The 22,501-nt window shown below is 37.4% G+C and overlaps 1 protein-coding gene across 2 annotated transcripts; it reads right to left on the minus strand.

The window, feature by feature from the left end:
- Positions 1 to 9,667: 9,667 nt before the first annotated feature.
- tbrg4 (transforming growth factor beta regulator 4) lies at positions 9,668 to 18,062 on the minus strand. 2 transcript variants are annotated; one of them, XM_056249471.1, is made up of 12 exons: positions 17,943 to 18,062; positions 16,999 to 17,471; positions 16,716 to 16,897; positions 14,404 to 14,548; positions 14,108 to 14,282; positions 13,855 to 14,012; positions 13,587 to 13,697; positions 13,341 to 13,485; positions 12,295 to 12,537; positions 12,076 to 12,187; positions 11,876 to 11,990; positions 9,668 to 10,778 (listed from the first exon to the last, which is right to left on the minus strand). In XM_056249471.1, the coding sequence occupies exons 2-12, from the start codon at positions 17,401 to 17,403 to the stop codon at positions 10,677 to 10,679; spliced, it is 1,893 nt and encodes a 630-aa protein (XP_056105446.1). In that variant the 5' UTR covers positions 17,404 to 17,471; positions 17,943 to 18,062; the 3' UTR covers positions 9,668 to 10,676. The 2 variants fall into 2 exon arrangements, with proteins under 2 accessions (XP_056105446.1, XP_056105445.1); XM_056249470.1 differs by having other exon boundaries at positions 16,999 to 17,463; positions 17,943 to 18,061.
- Between the last annotated feature and the right edge of the window lie 4,439 nt (positions 18,063 to 22,501).

Raw genomic sequence — 22,501 nt, forward strand, 5'->3', positions numbered from 1 at the left:
CTGCCTTTGCTGCCATGACAGTATCACAAAACAGTGTTGTGCAGGCCAGTCAAGTTCTTTGACACCAGACTCAATAAAACGTTTTAAATGGGTCCTGATTTCGAATAAATAAAATGAGATGTGTATGATAAGGAAGAATAGCTACTCATCTCCTACCCTGCCTGCAGAGAGTTCAGCTTTCCTTCATTCTTCAAGGCTTTTCAGAGGCACCCCTGCATAATGCAATCTGACTGAACTAACCCAAGCTGGGTCAACCTGCCCTTCAAGGTAAGGAAGACAGAAGGACCAAAACAAAAAACTTGTTTGTTTTCTCTTGCACTGATGTCACTCATTGCCTGGCCATAAAACATGCAATAAAAGCCTTTACAAAAAAAATAAAAAAAATAAAGGTAATTGCTAGACATAAATGACATGGCCTGAGCTCATTAATGCCATATTATTAAGCTACCGTGAGTAATGAAGTAGCCTAAATCGAACCAGAGTTCTATTTTTTTTATTTTTTTTATTTGGATATGACTATTCTCATAATATAATAAAAATAAACATTAAAATAAATTATTAAAATTAAGAATCCTAGAAATATCAATGACATATGGCCCATTGGTACAGTGGTATTATTTCTGTTGGTAGGGTAGACAGTGTACAGTTGAAACAGAGGGACAGTTAAATCATGTTAAATAACTTGCGTATGCATCAAACGTGATCCATGATTTTTGCTCCACACATGCTTAGTAGTGCCCTATTCAATTGGGAAAAATTTAAAGGACATATGGTTCTCTAATCTGAAGATAAGTCTATCTTTAGGGGTAAGATTTTCACTTCACTACCTCCCTTCAACATTGAATATAGCTTCTTGTCTTTTTATGACCGTGAAACTTAACTTTGATGTTTGTGATTTTAAGTCTGTCCTCTAAAATTTACATAATTTGTAAAGTGCTAGTTGAAACACACTGTACCTGCTGTAGAATCCTATTGTCTCGGATGCTGTTAAGGCCTAGACATTTGAGAAGAACAACTGCATCTAACGCCACAATTAGTAACTGAGTAAGAAAACTGATTAATGAGTATGTGAATGAGTGAGTACTTACTGAGTGAATGTTATTACAGTTCTGGCATGAAACTCTGAATGCTGCAGGCTGATAGGTCTTTAACTGATTGGTAGCAATCATGTCGTTATCTACATAGCACAGCTGATTGGTTACTGTTGCATCAGCAGCCAATGAGCTTGCTGCTCAAACATTCAAATACTTGCCATAGTTTGCTGTTAACAGTCTACAGCTCGTTTTCAGAACCCTCTCTCTTTCCCACCTGTTTAGAGCTGCTACGGAGTAAATTTATGTATGTCACATGTGCAGCAGCATGTCTTACATGCTCACAGCAATGTATTTGCTGTAGCATCTCGATACTTGCTCTGCAGCAGCAGAGTTGTCATGAGAGAATTTATTTTGTTTTTAATTGTTTAAGATTTTGTAATTTAAAACTGTTGTTCAAAGTTTTACAGATTAACGATTCCTAATTTGAACTCTTAATCTTAATTGTTAAGTGATTTACCGATGGGCTATTTAAAGGCGCAGTCTGTAAGCATGACAAAATTAGGTACTGCAGTCCAATTCAAAATATCGGAAATCGTCGTTTCTCGCGCCACCTGCTCCTCAGACTGGACGGCGCTCACACGGGTTGCCAGTTTGAGCAAACGCAACAGGAACGAGCGCAATGGACAATGAAAATAGGCAACGTGATACTGCACAGACCAAAACAAAAACAAACATTCCAGCCTGGAAATGCACATTTCAAAGTAAAATAACTGGCTGTAGAAGTGTTTTTCAGAGAAACGAGTATGTGACATTAGCATGTTTCCTCAATATATGCAAACATATTATGGTATTTTTATGCTTTAGAGTGAAAAAGTTACATACAGCACCTTTAACTCTCGGATGTTCTGCTGTTGAAAAGCAAACTATCCGTTGTATAGCCTAATAAAGAATAGGAATACAATGAAGATCTGAAATGAAATTATTTTTGTAGAATTATATATTTTAAGACATTTTGTTACGATTCTTACCTGTTTCCCTGTCTTTTATTGGACTCTCATATTCTCTTATAGTGTTTTCTCTATTGTTTCTGTTCATGCCTTTGTCCAATTTCTGTTTCCCTTGTTATCTTGCCTGCCTTGTTTGTTACCATAGTTACCCTGATTAGTTCCTGATTGTTCCCAGGTGTGTCTTGTTTGCCAATCACCCTTGTGTAAAAATACCCCAGAGTTTCTCCTCTATGGATGTGATAGATTTGTTTGCCTTACTTGCCCGTGCCTGGATTTACTTTTATTATGTTTCTTTGAATAAATGTTTGCTGCATCTGGATCCTACTCTTGTAGCTCCGAAACAGCCACCGTTACACATGTTAACATTTGAAATTAGTTGATTATGTCAGTTTACTTTAGAGTATTAAAAATGTGTTTTAACTGTATAAGGGAACTGAGTTCAACTGTACCTGACATTGGAACAAAAGTACTTCATGTCATGTCTTTATGAACTAAAATGTGAACTATTTATTATTGACCATAATTTCTTTAGTAGACAAAAGAAATATCACATGAAAAAAATTACATTTGTATCACCAGTTTTTGTGTGGTAGCATAATGTAAAAAGCTAAATGTGTTCCAACTGTATACGGTCTAGTGGTGTTATTTTGCACCGGGCATATTTTATCTTGTGATTTGTAAACAACGTACGGCATTAAAATAACGTCCATCCATTGACAATTTTTTTTTTTTTAGCAGGCGAACAGATTTTTAGCAGTTTGGCACATCGGGAAAAAACTTACCCGGACTTCATGAGAGGGATAGGTGACAAGAGAAAATGTACAATCCCGTGAAACTGTCGCTGCTTATCGAGCTGTATGGAGTGGAGTGGTTTGAAATCACCAATGAAATCTGACAACCACTGTCTCAATTTTTTTCTAAACACCATCTTAAATCATGACAAAAAATGTAATTTTTCAGGCTGGACTAGCCAATGCGCATGTGCAGTCATGAGCAGGTGTCTCGGAACACTGACTGTTTCTATAGCAACCAGAGCTTGTATCAGGTTAGAAGGCGGGATTTTTTTTCCAGCGGATTCCCTTTCTTTTATTGTCTATGAGCGCATGGCATTGCCACTTTCTCCCATTCATAGGGACAGACACAAAATGGGGAAAAATGTTTTCGATTTGAATCCCATTTCCTGGATGTACATACATTTAGGGACTATAAAAACCAGGAGATAATTTGATTATAATGATAAATTCTGCCAAAAAGAATAGTAGGCTAGGCTATATGTATAAGAAAAATATGTCTTACTTTCTTTATTGTTAATAGGGGCCGATCGCCAAGAATTTAGAGAATCATTTTATAAAGTCAAAATGTAAGCCATTAATGTTTTGTGTGTAAATACAAATTTAAATAATGTGAGCCTCAATTTCCACTGTAATGTAGAAACAACATAAAGACAGTATATTTAAAACAATTGTTTAATGGCATCTGTTTATGAACCCCCCCCCCAAAAAAAATATAACAACTTATAAGTTAACTTAAAACAAACCTTACATAAACCCATAATAAACGTCATATGTAGGCCTACCTGTGCCTTCCTGTCTAACAGGTATGAAATATACAGAAATTGAATATAAGGTTATCAAACAGTCCGCACTGCATAAATATAAATTAAATATAGATTAATCCTTATTAAAACTACAAGCATTCTTTAGTCAAGAACAGTTAGTAATTTTGTCTGTTCCCTTTGTTCTTTGGTTAACACTGACAGAGGGAATTAGAGGCTGCTGTCACTTTAAGACCTGTCGGTGCTGCTGACAGGATCTCACGCATCTCATTTTCTCACAACTCTTTACTTTCATTTAAGATTTTATTTAACTCATTTAAGACTGTTTCTTGTGAGGATACTCGACAAAACGGACATTTTGGCATACATGTGTGTTTTTGTTCGTTCGGCGAAATAGAACTCGAAACTGGCGCGCGTCTTTCTGTGCGTCGTGCGTGTATCAGGAGGACATTCACTGGCAGCGCGTTCTCTTTTGTCTTGTCGCGCATAATATGGAAAGCCGTTAGGGCCAAAAACACGCGAATTTTAACGCGTATTTCACGCGTATTTCACGCGTAAAATACGTGTATTTTACGCGTGAAATACGCGTTGATTATGTCACGCGTATTTCACGCGTATTTCACGTGTAAAATACACGTAAAATACGCGTGAAATACGCGTGACATAATCAACGCGTATTTCACGTGTAAAATACGCGTATTTCACGTGTATTTTACACGTAAAATACGCGTGAAATACGCGTTAAAAATCAGTATGAACGGGTCCGTGTCATTGGCTGCTGAAGACTTGGGTCTAACCATTTGTGTGAGCTTAGAGGGGTGTACCTTTCATAGACTAGGCTACCACCAGTTTACATTCTATAGATCAGCTTATTCAGGTTTTTTGTATAACCTATATGAATAATATATTTAAATAGCAGTTTTATGACAATTAATTTTATGACAATTTAGATAAAAATAAAATTAACTTGTTTTTCTCCACTCATGCCTTTTTGTAAATAAACACATTAGTGGACATTCTAGCTTTAACATCAAAGCATTAACGTGTGTGGGGAAATCAGTTACAGTGGAGGTAACCAATGCAGGTTTATGATCACTGCAGGTTTAAGATACAGACCACTGTAATCAATATCTGTCTTTGGAAAACAACGTGAGCTTTTGTTGTGCTTACATTTACAGCTATAGCAAGCAGGGGGCGCTTTTTCAAACCTTTTTGTTCTGAAATTGGGCACTCAGACAAACTGTAATTAGGTATACAGGTGATATTATCAATTTAAAGGAATTTAATGACTTAAAGTATTTAAATATGTTATTTAAGGCTTTCAGGATTAGAATGAGAGCTTGTGCTCAGGTCAGGACAGGTATAAGAACTTGATTTGGCTTTCCTGACAGCAGAAGTATTTTACAGGTCACCTTGGTAATTGGTATTAAAGCAATTTATCTGTAAAAATGATTAGACACTTTGGTAAAACACCATATAACATTTAAGTAAACATATAAACATAAAAATCAGTGACGTAACTTTGTTTTAAAAAGTGGGTGGAACAGGTGGGGTGGGGGTTGCTAATAAAATGCTAAATCAGATTTATGCTACAATAACATTACGACGTCCAGCAATCGATTTAAATAGTAGGCTACATGGGGTTTAATTTGTTGTTTAATGAGATGAAGTATAATAATGTATGTTGTCAGTGTGTTGTCTCTAATATTTAATGTTAGAATATTTACTCTGCATTTTCTGTTTCTATGGAAAACCACACACTAATACACCCACAACTAAGTACAACCATTCAATCCTTGTTAATAACTGAGTTGTTGGGGTGACAAATAAACAGGTTACTCTCAAATTTCCAACATATTTTCACCAAGTCTCTTACGGACACCATGTGGCATATTTCATACCTAACCAGCAGTTTACTGAAATGAGACTGCTATAAAGCCAACTCGGTTTTTTTTTTTCAGTTCCCCACTTACTTTACCTTCCTCAAGCTGACAGAACACATCCAAGCTTGTGATCATAAATTCATACAAATCATCTGCATGATAAAAGGTACTGTGGGTTAGTTTGTTAACATATTACTATTTTAAATCAGAATTGATTTCACTGAAAATTTATTACATTTAGAAAAAATGAAATGAAGCTGAACTCTGCAGGGCAGAGGGCATTGACCCTTGAGGACCGTGTTTGCCCATTGCATTCGGAGCATTCCAAGTGAACCCTGCTGATGTAAAAAAAAAAAAGTGTAAAGGGTTAAATTAGCAATTTAAAAGGGTAGTCATTGCAGTGTCACCTGTAAATCTATCTTTGTTATCATGGGCGTCAGTTTGGTTTGAAATGTGCTGGGGACAGAGACGCATTCGGAAGTGCATTTTCAGTGCATTTTCAGAAGTGCTGGGTACAATGACGTATTAATTTTTTTTCTCTCTTTCGCGCAGGTTATGTTTTCAAAGACGATGTCCTGTAGCTCAGGCACGGCCCCACTTTTCAACAGGCCCACCCAAAACTTTCGCACACACAAAAAAATCCTTTTACTATATTCTAATTTTGTCAATAATTATAAAAAAAAAATTGCCAAAAGCTCATAATTTGTGCTCAAGCGCACGACCGCACGCATAAAGCTTGCCACAAAGAACCGGTAAAAGTAATGATAATAAATGCGTCTAATACGCTGTGAATGTGAATGTGCATTATACGCCGAGTTTCGGTTAATTTATGAGACGAACTCCAATTCACTCGCCGGCGCCTCCATGTCGTGATTCTGCTATATTTACTTCTTATTTATTAAATAAATCCAGACAATTGGTTCATGAAACATTGATTAAAATTAAGATATAATTAATATAAAACGAAAATAAATGTAAAGAAAGGCAGCTGTTCTGTTTGAGGTCTCTGTGAAAGTTTTAAAGAAGTCTTTTAGTGCCGCTTTCAGAACGCTCACGTCCGTAAACGAGAACTGACACGTTGTTTTTTCCCTCATAAATGCGAACAGAAAAATCAATAAAAAATGTATTATAGTGTTGTTTTTTTTGCTGGGTCAGACAATGATTGCCAAATTTCTCTCTCATATTGCTCCTCATAACCACTGAAAACGGTCCAAAAAATCGAACCAAAAGTCAAATTAATATGGACGGGAGTTAAAAGTGGTGGGTGCAAAATGACTCATGACGAAATCTGGTGGTACGAAATCACCGCATCCCCGAAATCGACGCCTATGTCTGTTAGCTTTATTTTATTAAAGCCTTCTATGATAAAGTTGATAAATGTCCATGTAATGACACTGTGAATGTGGAAAATAAATTGCATAATAGATATAATTTATTGATCCCAGGTTTAAATTTGGTCATGTCACCATTGCTCACATTTAAGAAAAGAAATAAAAGCGTATGTGAAATCTTAAAAATTAAGATTACTTGTACATATACTCTACTTATGAAACTAAACAGTAGAAAATATAGATTTGAGTATTGCACAGTTTAATTTATTGCATTTTTATTATTGTACTATTAAAGCATTGTATGTTTAAAGATATAAAGGATATGGAGCTAAGATAAAAGGATATTAAGCTGCTGACAAGTCTGAGGTAAGTACAAATTGCCCTGAATATTAGTTAATAATATATGACACTGAGGGAGGACTTGAAATTATGACCTGGAATGGTTTCCTGAGGCTGTATTGCAGAAACAACTTCAGTCAGAGTAATATCTTGTCTTAAGTAACCACTGTGATTTCATTTTGGAACCAATTTAAAACACTGAACTTGTCAGATTATAACTTGGGGCTTAAAGGTATAGTTCACCCATTTACACCCTTATGTTGTTCCAAAGTTTCTTTCTTGTGTGGATGTGGAACTTCCATACTATGGAAAAAAATATTATGGAAGTCAATGGGGACCAGCAATGTTTGGTTACCAATAATCTTCAAATATTAGTAACCAAACATTCAAAGAGGCTCATGCATGTTTGAAACAACATGAGGGTGAGTTAATGAAGACAGAATTTTAAATTGAGTGAACAATACCTTTAAGATAGGACGTTTCTGTAATTTGGTCCCTGCAAGCAAGGTTATGTTGTTTTAACAGATATTCATTACAATTGCATTGATCAAGAACCACAGCTGTAAACTTTTCCACAATCAAATGTTAACTTTTAATATTAGAAATCTTGAGTTGGGTTGATTTGTTTTACAGATAAATTCCTACTTTTCCTGTAGCTCAAACAGTAGAATGTTAGCGCTTGCAAAATTCATGCAAGGGTTCGATTCCCAGGGAAAGCAAGAACTGATAAGAACGTAAATGTGTACATTGAAATGCAATGTAAGGCACTTAGGATAAAAGCATCTGCCAAATGCCAGGGACTGCAGATGAAATTTAGCTCTGCTAATTCTGGGACAGTTCTTTACTGTCCATTGTCCCTGTTATAATAATAATAATAATATGTAAATGTACTAATATGCAAAAGGGGGCAATCTTGGTAAAAATATTTGTTCATAAAAATGCAATCTATCTATTTTCTTTGGGCTACACAAGAAAACGACGAAAAAGAAAAAAAGAAATAGAAGGATATTTAATTTTGGTAGCAGTAAAATACTTCTGCTGTCAGGAAAGCCAAATCAAGTTCTTATACCTGTCCTGACCTGAGCACAAGCTCTCATTCTAATCCTGAAAGCCTTAAATAACATATTTAAATACTTTAAGTCATTAAATTCCTTTAAATTGATAATATCACCTGTATACCTAATTACAGTTTGTCTGAGTGCCCAATTTCAGAACAAAAAGGTTTGAAAAAGCGCCCCCTGCTTGCTATAGCTGTAAATGTAAGCACAACAAAAGCTCACGTTGTTTTCCAAAGACAGATATTGATTACAGTGGTCTGTATCTTAAACCTGCAGTGATCATAAACCTGCATTGGTTACCTCCACTGTAACTGATTTCCCCACACACGTTAATGCTTTGATGTTAAAGCTAGAATGTCCACTAATGTGTTTATTTACAAAAAGGCATGAGTGGAGAAAAACAAGTTAATTTTATTTTTATCTAAATTGTCATAAAATTAATTGTCATAAAACTGCTATTTAAATATATTATTCATATAGGTTATACAAAAAACCTGAATAAGCTGATCTATAGAATGTAAACTGGTGGTAGCCTAGTCTATGAAAGGTACACCCCTCTAAGCTCACACAAATGGTTAGACCCAAGTCTTCAGCAGCCAATGACACGGACCCGTTCATACTGATTTTTAACGCGTATTTCACGCGTATTTTACGTGTAAAATACACGTGAAATACGCGTATTTTACACGTGAAATACGCGTTGATTATGTCACGCGTATTTCACGCGTATTTTACGTGTATTTTACACGTGAAATACGCGTGACATAATCAACGCGTATTTCACGCGTAAAATACACGTATTTTACGCGTGAAATACGCGTAAAATTCGCGTGTTTTTGGCCCTAACGGCTTTCCATAGCATAAATGGTTTAAAAGCATTTGCATGAATAAGAGCAGGATAATATGACGCTAGTTTAAAGTCACCTGTTGTTGTTTCTGGCGTTTCATCGCTGACTGTGCCGCAACCGCGGAGGAGCAGGACCGAGCCTGTGTCCAGGAACGTGGGCATGTCCCCCTGTCCCAATAGGAAATTACGCCCGTGATGTTATGTGCTTTGAGCCATGAGGTTATTTAACACCGTCTCTCGTGACGCTTTGCAAACTCTGTTGTGCGAAATTGCCCACCCTTAAGCTTTAAAGGTACACACAGCATATCTGAGCAAACATTAGACAAATTTCAATATTGTTAATTGATAGTCAGCTCATTGTTAAAAACACGTTTATTAGATTCTGATCCATATCAGGACATTTGCTCAGCACCACAGCAAACCAAACCAAACCTGTGTCTGCTCATGCAATCAATCTATGTACAAATCTGTGTACAAATCATCGAAATAAATTAAGACCAGATTCACCTTTCACTAGAATGTTATTTTCTTTACGCAAAACATCACAGCATGACTACAGACAGCCAACATTAGCAAACCACATTGGGCAAAATACATCAGTCATCATATGCTCTTTGATGAAAATACGAGATTAGTTTTTTTGATACCACACATTGCAAACACCAAGGTGCTTAAGGTGAAAGTCTAAGTGGAAAAATCCATTCTCTGTACAAAATCTTTTCAAGATTTCAAGAGAAAGGTCCACTAAGACTGACCAGAGTGACATGTAACTCCAGGCTTGACAGCAAATAACAGTGCAATGATGGCCTTTCCAAAATAAATATTTAAGGCAAAAACTGTCATCTGATATGTATTCTTTACATACAACCATATTTTTCATATATTTAATTAAATCACAAGCACATTTGCTAATGTACAGATATCAGGTGAGGCAAGTAGAGTTGGTATCATTTTACTTTTTCATTAATAAGCAATAATAGAGTGGCGCTTTCTAAGTGTAATAAAAGTATCTTTAAGTACTGAACTCTCAATCCCTTTCTCCATAAATATTTCCATCCTAACAACTGTCTCCTTGGAAACAAGGAAAGCCCCATGTGTTGTCTAGGCAACCACATCAAAAACAGAAGGTGTATGTATTTATTAAAAGTGGAAGTAGAGTGTGAACGTCCAGTTGTGTTGAGGAGGATTAACACAACGCTCTGATAATTTAGTGTAATTGATGTGGAGTTGTTTCCTCCTGTGGTGAACATTGCTTATGCCCTTCAGATCAGTCACACACTTTCATTTCACAACATATGTCTAGCTCTTTGGCTCAGTTTCCTTTTTGGGAAAGCAGCGGATACACAACTCTGTTGTTTCCGAGCATTTGCTGTTTTCTGGAGGCTCCGCTTTCTGTTCCTGCAGAGATGGATCACAGCTCCCAGTCGCATTTGATTTCCACTCTGATGTTCGGGTGGATCATGGAACTTGAGGATGCTGTAACAGTCTCTCTCTGTGTGTATATCTAATACTCAATATCTGTATCCTTACCTCACCTGTAAGTCCTGTTATTGTCTGGCCCTGTTGATGTCTATAAGCTGCCTGTGTCCAAAGCATTTAAAATTATTGACAGGCTTGATGGCTCACTTAGCCATGTCCTCAGCCACTGCCTTCCCTAATTTGTCTTTCAAGTAAGCCACTTTCTGCCAATCAGATTTCAGCTCCAGCCATTCAAAGTACGGCACCTGTAGGGGGACACAAAAGGAGTGGGGTTGTGACAAATCAATATGCTCAAGAGTAAAATTGCAGTCACATTTGTAATTGTTTAGCAAATTTTCATAGGCGAAATAATAGTATTTTCAATAGGAATCCATGCAATGTAGAATTTCGCAACAGGTTCAAGCTGCATTGACCAACAGAATTCTGCTTGGTTTGAAAGTGATGGTTTTGTGTGGCGATGTATAAAGCAGTTTACACAGTTGAAAATAGACAATGGGTGAATTTTGCTAATGTATGTGACCACAAAATCAATCTCAGAAAATGGAGAAATGTTACGAACCCCTGCCTTTTAAAGCGGCTTGTGTCAGCTAGCGCATCAAATGACATGAGCATTATGTCAGCCTTGTGCTCAGTTGGAAGTCAAGACAAGTCCAGCCAACTCTATTAAACTGTACCCCAGGAGGCAGAGGGCTAACAGGATTGGCCTACATGCTGCAGACAGAGCCTGAGTCCTTTTCCGCAGTTCTGTCTTTACTGACGCTATTTATAACCCTAAGTCAAGGGGGACTGCCTGCCATGTAATAGCTATTACAATAGGAATAGAACTAATCAGGCTAACAACACTGGTACTATAAAAAGGAGATCACTTTTTTCCATCATATAAGAACTGTTATTGCGTGTTGGAAGACCATCAGCAGTCAGATTTCTTTTATCACGTGACGAGAGTGAGGCCAGCTTACTGACAAGACGATGGCGGAAGATTTGGTTTCAAAGCGAAATGTTAAAGCACCTATTTGGCAATATTTTGAATAAACCCAATGCTAATAGTGAACCTGCAAACATAATCATAAAGAATAATAATGAACCCAGTATTCAAGCAATTGCCCCGTATAATAATAATACCCAGTATTCAAGTAAAATGCGCACGGCTGCACGGGCATTCATAAGCAATTTAAAAGCGAGGTGGAAAATAGGGAAAAACGCCAAACTCTCCAACATAATTGCAGCGTGCACTTATTATGAATAAAATGTTATCCGTAAATGTGGATGTTAATATAGTTAGTGTTCTTGTTGTGAACAGGCCTTAATACTTCAAATTAACTGAGATATGTTTTCATCTCACCTCCACCACTATAAACCCAGCCAGCTGTAGGTGGCGTTTCTGCATGGCAAAGCGGCCCAGAAGATCCTTGCTCTTGAAGCAGAAGTTAGAAAAGTCCCAAGACACAAATGCTATTCTGCAAATAGACACAAGCACATTGACACAATCAGAAATCATCTCTGTATGTGCTCTTAGAACAAAGCTTTCACATGAATACTCACCGTCGTGCCCCTGCAGGTAAGGCATCAGGACCACCGCCTCCAGGTAAATGAGGGGCTTTCAAATTCTCCAAATCAATAGGTTTATTTTCTGAATCTACCACAAGCTCTCCATCTGTGGTGAACATAGATCAACAGATATAAAAATTATCAGGAGGTTCTGTTAGACCCATGAATGGAAATCGAACCTATGACGTTTAATACCTTGTAGTTGCTACTTACCTATTGTCCAGCCGTATACAGTTTTGACAGCAGTGCGGAGGGCCTGTGTCCGGCTGTTGGTCAGACTCTGGAGGGTTGTGTGTAGGCTGCTCTGCATAGGGGTGTTGGTCTCCACTTTCCCCTGGGCAGCTGGCATCAGGACAGCAGGGGATTTAATAGTGATTCCTAGAGGCTCCAGCTGAGCAAAGGCAGAGATATGCAGCAATTTCAGCCGATAGTTCTCAGTCCGATCCACAAAGCCACCTGTTGGATGAGTCAGGAAAACATCACAATTACACAAAAACATGATATGACTGCAGACTGACTTGAAATATAGTGCACAGCTTGACAGCCTATGAAAAAGAAGCGTGTGATGATTCTGCAATTTGTTCTTTTATGTTCCATGGAAAAATGAACCGCATACATTTAAATAGACATGAGGGTGAAATAATGACAGTATTTTAATTTCTAGGAGAACTATTCCTTAAAATACACTACCATTCAAAGGTTTGGGGCTGATAAGATTTTGAAATGTTTTTGAAAGATTTATGCTCACCATGCCTGCATCTACTTGATCAAAAATACAGTATAAACAGTAATATTGTGGAATATTACAAATTAAAATAACTGTTTGATGTATTTGGCAGAGACTTTATGCTGATTTGGTGCTCAAAAAACATTTCTTCTTATTATCAATGTTGAAAACTTACTGCTTAATAACCACTTAATATTTTTTTGTGGAAAGTGGATTCTTTGATGAATAGAAAGCATTCATTTGAAACAGAAGTCTTTTGTTATGATGCGATAGTCTTTTTGGTCACCTTTGATCAATTTAATGCATCCTTGCTGAATAATGTTATTCATTTCTAAAAAAAAAAATGCCTACAATCTTCATGAAAGTAAAGACAGACATTGGACAATGCTCCTATACTGCCACCGTGTGTTTCAAATGAGAACAGCAAATTATATTAATCACATTGGTACACAAGAAAAATAAATTCAGCAGTTTTCCCAAAAAGAGAGTATAGTCTTTTCTGAATATTTTTAGCACATTCATTCCTTCGCACCTGAAAGTTTCTTCTGAAAGTCATGCTTTGTAACAGAGGAGATGTAATCAGGATTGGCCTGGTTCAGCACACACAACGACCAGACCACATCTGTTTTCAGGAAGGGCTCTAAATTTTGAAAGGAACCTTCCAGAGCTTTGTGTACCTGTAGCCATACAATAAAACCTATTACATACATACATAAACATACAGTGCATTACAGTTAATCAAGGATAACAACAATATATTACCACTCTGATTGGTTACCTTATGGTAAAACTCCTCTCCTCTGCCAAGTTGGAAGTTGAGTTTGGCGAAAGACATGAGAAGGTTACAGACCTGCAGAGTGCTGTAGCTTTTACTATAACTCACATAGTGCTGTAAACAACAGAGGGGGGAACAAAAGTAAGTATGTGTATGTAGATGGAGACTGGCGATGGAGAGACTATTACAATCAAACAATATAAAAGGTTGCTTTCAAGGAAAGTATCATTTACTTTGTGCTGCTGATTTGTTAAAAAATAGAGTCTTTAACCTGAGCAAAGCCTTCAAACAGAGGCAGGTGGAGCCACTTGAGGAAGGCTAGAGACTTGGCACAGCGGGTGACATCTAGGGAACTCAGATCTGATAACCTAGGTAATAGCTCTGTCGCTATTCTCTGAAGAACCTGTGGCTGGTGAAAATTCAGCTTACCTTTTATTCAAAGGAAGATGAGAGGATAATTAGATTTTTACAGTTATTTATGGAAGTCTAGGCAAAAACCCAAGCTATCACAATTTCTCACTGACCATAAGTGTACGCGATGTCAAGCAGCAACGGCGTTTTCAGTTCAAAGGAGGATTTTTGGTTCAGGTGGTATGAGAGAGCCCGTAACAAAGAAACGGCCCTCCTGTTTCGAGAGGCCAATGCTAATGCCACGTTCCGGATATCATCTGCGCTAAAGCTCTCTGCCAACTCCAGAGCCTGGAAAGCACAAGATACAGTTCTGCGTTAGTTACATAAGCATAAGACAATATAATGCAAAGTGTTCAAATATGTTTGGTTGGCTAGGTGGCTAAAGGTGTTTTAAAGTGTGTGGACTCACTTTGTCCTCCAGTTTGTCCATTAGAGAGGGGGAGAAAAGCAAAGCACGGCCCATGAGAATGGTGATGGTACGACTGTCACTTAGCTCTGTCCAGCGCAGCTCCAGTTGTTTCAGCAGGGTTGTGGTGAGCGCTTCGTTTTCATACCTATCATAACACAAGCAACAACATTACAAGAACAAATCAGCTACCAACTACAGCATCAAGAACTTAAGAAACTTGTTTAAAAAAAGTGGTGATTTAAAAAAAAATTCTTGTTGCAGGATTATTGACGCATACAAATCAGTTCATTCAATGCAGGCACATACAAATTCTCTATTGATATACAATATTGTTCAAAAGTTTGGGGTAAAAATGTTTTGAAATGTGTCTTTTATGCTCACCAAGGCTGCTTTTATTTTATGAAAAAATTGAGTAGTACCAGTAATATTATGCAAATGATTACAATTCAAAATGTATTTTAATTAATTTTATTCCTGTGATGCAGAGCTGAGTTTTCAGCATCCTTACTCCAGTCTTCAGTGTCACATGATCCTTCAGAAATTATTCTAATATGTTGATTTGGTGCTCAAGAAAGATTTCTTATCACTGTTGGAAACAGTTGTGCTTCTTAATATTTTTGGGAAACCAAGACAGTTTAAGCTATTTTTATTCAGGATTCTTTGATGAACAGAAAGTAAATTTTTTTTTTTTTTTAAACAGCATTAATTTGAAATCGAAATCTTTTGAAACATTATAAAAGGTCTTTACTGTTAAATTTGATCAATTGAATGTTCAATTCAATTCACATTTATGTTTTATAGCGCTTTTCACAATACATATAGTTTAAGCAGCTTTACAGAAAATGCATGTGTCTACATTACAATTTAGAGTGATCTGTTATCAGAGGTGACATTGTCCAAGCTAAGCATTTTAGAAATGTACATATATATCACGCAGTTAGCTAACAATGTATTCATTTAACTGTATTAATTTAGGGCAGAAACCTTGAGCTGTGTCCTCCTGAATAAAAGCTTCTTTGAAAAAAAAAAAAGTACCCCAAACTACTGTATTTTATACTGTATATAAAATGTATTTTCGATGCTTCAAAACATTCTAACTAACCTACTGATGTCACATGGACTAATTTGATGATGTCTTTAAGCATCGAAAATACATTTTGGTCCAAAAATAACAAAAACTACGACTTTATCCAGCATTGTATTCTCTTCCGGTTCTGTTGTCAATCCGCGTTCAGTGCCGCTGCTGATGTAAGACGCTGCTGACGTGTTATCTGGTGCGCCCGAGCTTCGTTCACAGTCTGAGGGAGGGTTCACACACTGTAAACAAAACAATCTTCGCAAACATGTCTAAGGATTTCCACACAGAGGAAGACTTGCATTTTTTTGCCCAGCCATATTTATTTGAACCCGAATACAAGGACACACCAGATAACACGTCAGCAGCGTCACTGCGGATTCGTGAACGCTGATTGCCAACAGAACCGGAAGACAATACAATGCTGAATAAAATCGTAGTTTTTGTTATTTTTGGACCAAAATGTATTTTCGATGCTTCAAAACATTCTAACTAACCCACTGATGTCACATGGACTACTTTGATGATGTCTTTATTTCCTTTCTGGACAAGGACAGTATACCGTACATACATTTTCAATGGAGGGACAGAAAGCTCTCGGACTAAATCTAAAATATCTTAAACTGTGTTCCGAAGATGAACGGAGGTCTTACGGGCTTGGAACGACATGAGTCATTAATGACATAATTTTCATTTTTGGGTGAACTAACCCTTTAAGGAAGCCCTGTATAATTAGGCTGATTCATATGCACCAGACCAATGAATATAGGGGGTCACAACCAGAGGTCGCTTTAACTGAATATTATCCGTCATTGACTGTTCTCTTTATAAACAAAAAACTGCATAATCTACCGTGCTATGCTTGTCCTGTAAGTGCATGATAGAAAAATGAAGATGTGAATGAAAAGCAATCAAATCTTGAAAATGATGGGTAATAATCAGGTAATAATAGATAATGGCTGAATTTTTATGACCCTGTCCGTCAAAATGACGGACAATGAGAAAGTCTAATGCGACCTCTGGTCACAACACAATTTTTTTTTTTTTTTATAAGTCTGTCTGCATGTATATTAAAATATTATAACTAAAACAAAAATCTGAATAAATAAACAAACAGACTACCCCACTAATTAATTCAACAACTGCCTAGTCATCCCTTATAGGTCTATTTTTAAATGGTCAATTGTGCTAATGTCTATGACTGTGATTCATGCTTTGTCAAGCATGTGAATCTCACCCTCTTTTGCGCTGAAAGGCTACCCAGTCCACCAGGTACCCCAGTTGACGGTAGGTAAGGCGCCGGATCCTCCAAAGCACTTCATTCTGGATGGAGTGGAGTACAGGGGCATCAGAAGGGACACCCAGCATAGTGAGCGTACGCAGAAGAGCCACCAGAGATCCATTCCACACTGAGGACACCTGTGTGAGAACAACAAGATAATCTTCCACCGGCCCAATACATCTTTATCAGTGACAAGTGACTTTCAATTCAAGCTGCTACGACTGGTTGTCATGGTTACCTGAGCGTTTACAGTCTCCAGCATGTGCTCGAAGCGCGGGTCCTGCAGAATTCCTTTGCCGCCCTTCTCCATGATCCGCAGGTTCAGCTGGACCAGACACCTGGCAGCATCGCTGGCAGATTTGCCTTGCTCTGCCCACAACTGAAGAACTTCCTGTGGAGTGGATGCCTTTTCAACAAGTTTGACTAGATCTGTACATTCATATGGAAATGGCGTCTCCTCCATCCTGGCCAGTTCATTGCCCTGACAGAAGTGCCTAGCAGAAGGTCGGATCCAAGACACGGACATCGGGCACAGCGGCTCTGTGTGTTGAACTGTGGAAGTCTGTAGTCGGGCTGAGGCCACAGCAACCTGAGAGAAGCGAGGAAACCATCGCGCCCATCTGCACAGCAACCTGGTGGTCATTTTGGAAAGGGGACTTCCTCTATTCAACAACCAATCAAAGCATTTGCACCCACATCTCACCTGAGGACCTAAGAATCAACCAGACAGCACATATAAAAGTAATAGTTGTGAGACAAATTATGTAAAAAAAAAATTACACCAGTCAGATGTTTTATATATATATATATATATATATATATATATATATATATATATATATATATATATATTATATGATGTTTTGTGGATGTGAACAATTAAATGTTTTATTTAACTAATTATATTTTACTAGTACTCGTGCTTTAAACAAAATAATCTTGAGCTTCGACAATTTTCCAATTATACTGCATGTATGTAAAGATCTGTCAGATGTCTGAATTACCTAGATGCTATTTGTCATGGGCAGAAGTCTATTTCTGACCTTGCCGATTTGGGCAGGCGCAGCAATAAGCTTATGAAACTGTCAACGTTATCAACACATTTTCAGTAAACATTGATACAGTTCAATAAACATGTTGTATCATACGGTTGTGGCGATACACCAAATACTGCTTTCTTACCTTGTCAAATTAGCTTTTATAAGACTGGCGACGACATTCACATGGAGGAACTATCGGTCGCGGAGGTTCTGCGTCAGTGTGAACCGGTAACACGTGATTTCGACAGCAAATCGTGATTGGTCGGTATACCTTTGAGTTAGAAAAAGTTAGATAACAAACCATTTTTTTATTACGGTATTATTATTTGCATTGAATCCAAATAGTAGGACGATCTCTTCAGCATCTGAAAAAAATCCGTAAAACGCTCAGTGTAAGGTTAACTTAATATAGATTTCTATATAGTTTTATTCATTTTTAATTGTCAATAATAAATACAAATACTGCCTCCGTATGGACTTATAAGAGTTTTGAGAGAGGTCATTAGGAGAAGATTTATCCGTAGGCTTACACAATGCCTTTCAGAATCAGAACATTTAGGGACCTTTCGGTATTTATGGAAAGGGCCACCGGAGGAAAATAGGGGAGGGTCATGTCTTTTTAATCTTTGTTGAGGGGAGGGTCATCCAACTTTTTTAGTCTATAGGGGAGGGTCACCCAACTTTTGTATTCATCAAAACAGCTACATTTCAAAGTGGCTTGTTTGGTGTATATTTTTTCCATGTAGCTTTATGTAGCTCTCTCGGTCTCGGCCCCCCATCGCTATCTATGGTCTGACCCAACAAAAATCTAGTTTGGCGCTGTTTGACAGTGCGCGCGCACTTCAGTACGCGCTCAGAAAAAGTGTATTAGAACAGAACGCCAAAGTAATGTTTACCCGGCAAAGCTTTAAAGCACGAGCAAATAATGAACTTTTGGGATTGCGAATAAGTGCAGTGTCCTGTGAGTGTAACTCTACCGCTGCATTAACATGTGATGTGAATGTAGGCCTACGTCGAGTTTTACAGTATTGGGACTGAGGCGCCAGAACTGCAGCTGATATAATGTGCGCTGTAGCACGATACTACCATATTTCAGTTTCCATTCTTATTGTGTTTCCACAACAATGTTAGTGAGCAAATCTACTGAAATTGCCCCCATAACAGTGGAGTGTGATGTGTTGGACATAGGGCTACCACATTTTTAAATTACTATTAGTATTACGTATTTGAAGTTAACATAATAAAATAGACCTACACCAAAAAACTAGTTGAGGATAAATTCTTTAAAATTGGGCAATTCCAGCGTTATGGATGTCACATTTGCTGTCAAAACATGAAATATAAATTCTCAGAAAATGCATTTAATACTGAAACGCCTGTTTATATATTCATACTCCAAGGCGGGCTTACACGGTGCGATTTTGTTGTTGTTGCTGTTTTACGAGCTCGCAGATGATTTTTTTTCACTCGGGAGAAATCGCGTGGAAATCGGTTGTGCTCGCATGTTGCGGCTCATGTCGTGTGCTAGGAAGATACGAGCCGAGCCGAACATCTCGACCTCACGATAATTTTTAAACATGTCTAAAAAGTTCGGGAGCTGTGGGCTTGAATTCGTGAGGTGTGTGCGCTGTGCGGTTGAATGAGCCGATGTGTCGATCTATCTGAATTTGACCAACCAGGAGCTGAAGAAATCCACAGAAGAAAGACGAAAATGGCAGCGCCACCGCGAATTTGGACTATTGAAAGGGAAGCCTACTACTTTATTATGATTTTAGTATCATAATGATTAATAAATGCATGCACAATTATCAGTGAACTTGATAAATGTTGCAGATATGTTTTAATATGCACAAACACATGCCTTTCAACTTGTGTGCAAAATTCAGAATTTAATAAATGTGCAGCAATTTGTACAAATAGAGTCTGTATATGTGTTAGCCATAATAAGCGCATTTTCATATTATAATGTTTTTTTTCCATCTATGTTAATTATGAAAAGTATAGCCTACGCAATATATAGGGAGACATGGCCAGCCATGATTTTGACCACTTTATTAAGTGTTGTTTTGTAGAAAGCCTTTCTTTAAAGTGAATTTCGTTTTGTATAAATTGTATCTTAATTTTAATCAATGTTTCATCAACAAATTGTCTGGATTTAATATATAAGAAGTAAATAGTAGAAAATCATCATGACACGGAGGCGCCTGCGTGTGAACTGGACTCTTGTCAAATAAATTAACCGAAACATCATATAGGCTGTAGTAGGCTACTTGCCTCACAGATCTGATAAATATATAGAAAGCTTGACATGTCTACTTTTTAACAGAACAATTCAAAACGAAAGAAAACAGACAGACTGCTCTCTGCTTATGTAATCCGAAATGTGCATTTCTCTCTGGCGCTTTCACTATTGCGAAGATCGCGAGTCAGTAGCCTATCGTCACCTTTATATTTGCAACCGACACTGACAAAGACTTGTTTATTAATAAACAATTAAAATGTCCCCTTGCTATATTATTCATAATAGTTACTTTTGCTGGTTCTTTGTGGCAGCTTTAAGATACTGTATTGGCAGCGCCCTTATTTTACATGAACGCGTCACCACTGCATCAGCCCCGAAAACATGATTTTTTTTTTCCAAATCAAAAATTGTGATACGAACCGAATTGTAGGTTTGGTGTATCATTACAGCAAGATGAGAAAGCAGGAGTTTAGTCGTTTATCATGGAATGGCTATCTGAACATCTTTGCCAAGCGCAAACCAGAAAAGTAGCCTAATCAATAAATTATCGGGGAGGGTCATGCCTTTTTTCACAATCATTTTGGAGGGTCATATAAAAAAATATTGCTGGCGAAGGGAGGGTCAAGTCTTTTTTGACTACAGATCTCAAATCTCCTCCGGTGGCCCCTTAAATAAATAACGAACAGTCCCTTAGATTTGAAGCTCAATGACTGCACTCTTGCTTTAACGTTAATATGATCTAGCTTCTGTAAAATAACAACATTACACATAGTAGGCCTACAATTTCAGAGCTGAACTTTGCTGCAATTTGAATTGGAGGTGGTGGGTTTACAGGCTAAATAAAGGCTTTCTTTCAGATACAGTGAAAGCACACAATCTTTTAATTAACACCCAAGCTAATGCGTCATAATGTTATTATTCACTAAATGTAGATTAATTAATTTAAGAAGACTAGTTTTGCCATATAGCGACCTAATTGCAGTCGGGTCTACTATAAGAAGCTGTTCATAAGACGACCAGCAGATGGCGACATTGATTCATTCATAGTGCAGTTCTCACTTAGTTGGCCAGACATTGCCTAAAATAAATTTTACATTATTTTTTTGATGATAAAAATAGGCATACTTACTACTTTCTCTAAAAGCTGTCTTAATTGAAGTAATATTTGAGCTGATTGGTAAGCTCAGCCATAAAGCTTCAGGTTTTCTGTACCGAACAATGTAACTGATTTAGTTTATCAAATCCTTCATTAACCGTTCCAGTTGTATTATTCTCTAATGGGAACAGGGTGCACAGATGCAGAATAGTGGTCTATTCTGGGTTCAGTAATAGCATGAATGCAGCAAACAAAAATAACATTTTGCGTCATTTTGTAGAACATGATTGATGTTGTCTGAATCAGCCTAATCTGTTGTGACATGCATGCTCAAATGTTAAGAGAATTTATATAGCCTAATATAATAAATATTCCCCCAGTTTCAAAGACAAGTCTTAAGGTTAGTCCCAGCATGTTTGAGCTATTTTAACTGAAAGCAACTTGCACTGACATATTTTAAAATACGTTTAAATATGTTTGTCTCAAGATGCACACCAGTAATGCTTTTTTCTAAGGCACGTTTATAAAAGCTACTTAAATTTATAATTGAACTACGGCCTAATCTTGGCTTAATCTAATTCCTGTCTGTGAAACCAGGCAATAATCTAATTATAATAGCCTTCATTTTGATTGGATGCTGGATGAGGGTTCAGAAGAGATGGACACTTGAATTTGGTAAATGAACAATGCCGTTTGGATTGGAATATATAATGTAAGATTATGGTGTGCCAGCATTCAGTAGCATCTCAAGGAAGTTCAGCCATCTTTCTCCTTACAGATCATGCGCCAAGCAAAGGAGAAGGGAGATGGTTCGATCTTGTACAAGGCTGTTATTTTTTATATTGAATTTAAGAGAAGAAAAGGGCAAGTGAAACATTTTTCAGTAATGAGGCGACTCAAGCGGAGGTGAATGGAGAGGATAAACTTTTAGAGGCAGTGCAACGTGGAGCAGTTCCATTAACTTCCTTTTTCAAGTGCCACTTTGGAAAGAGAGAGTGAAAGTGAGACACAAAGAGAAAAGGGGAGAGTTACAGTCAGTCACTGATTGAACCCTTATCTGGTGATTTATGCTTCATTCCATCAGCTCTCTGTGGCGTACATAGTCATCTGGTTAATGGTGTGATTTACATTAACGGCACAGAGAGGTGCAGCCCGTTTTACAGTCTTTAATGCACACATCAGAACTTTGACATGCTTCGCGGTAAGTCAGGTTGATTTGCATATGCTTCCAATATGGACCTCAAGGTGCTTTGAGTCAGTTACCATGAGCCTTTGAGATAGATTTGTGTAATGTTTTATGCCGTTTGAAGAAAGACATATTTTAACCGAGCCTTTAAAACTCAATCCAATCTTCTTGTAAAAC

Source organism: Rhinichthys klamathensis, unplaced genomic scaffold (genome assembly GCF_029890125.1).
Source record: "Rhinichthys klamathensis goyatoka isolate OS25496 unplaced genomic scaffold, OSU_Roscu_1.1 h1tg000060l_1, whole genome shotgun sequence".
Classification (NCBI taxonomy): Eukaryota; Metazoa; Chordata; class Actinopteri; order Cypriniformes; family Leuciscidae; genus Rhinichthys; species Rhinichthys klamathensis.

Bases quoted from the DNA above. Each gene is read 5' to 3' on its own strand.
- tbrg4 (XM_056249471.1), bottom strand. From the start codon at position 17,403: ATGACCACCAGGTTGCTGTGCAGATGGGCGCGATGGTTTCCTCGCTTC. The intron at 14,549-16,715 runs GTGAGATTCACA...GTGTTATGATAG, and splicing joins GCCTTTCAGCGCAAAAGAGG to GTATGAAAACGAAGCGCTCA. The intron at 10,779-11,875 runs GTGAGATGAAAA...GTCCCCCTACAG, and splicing joins CTGGGTTTATAGTGGTGGAG to GTGCCGTACTTTGAATGGCT.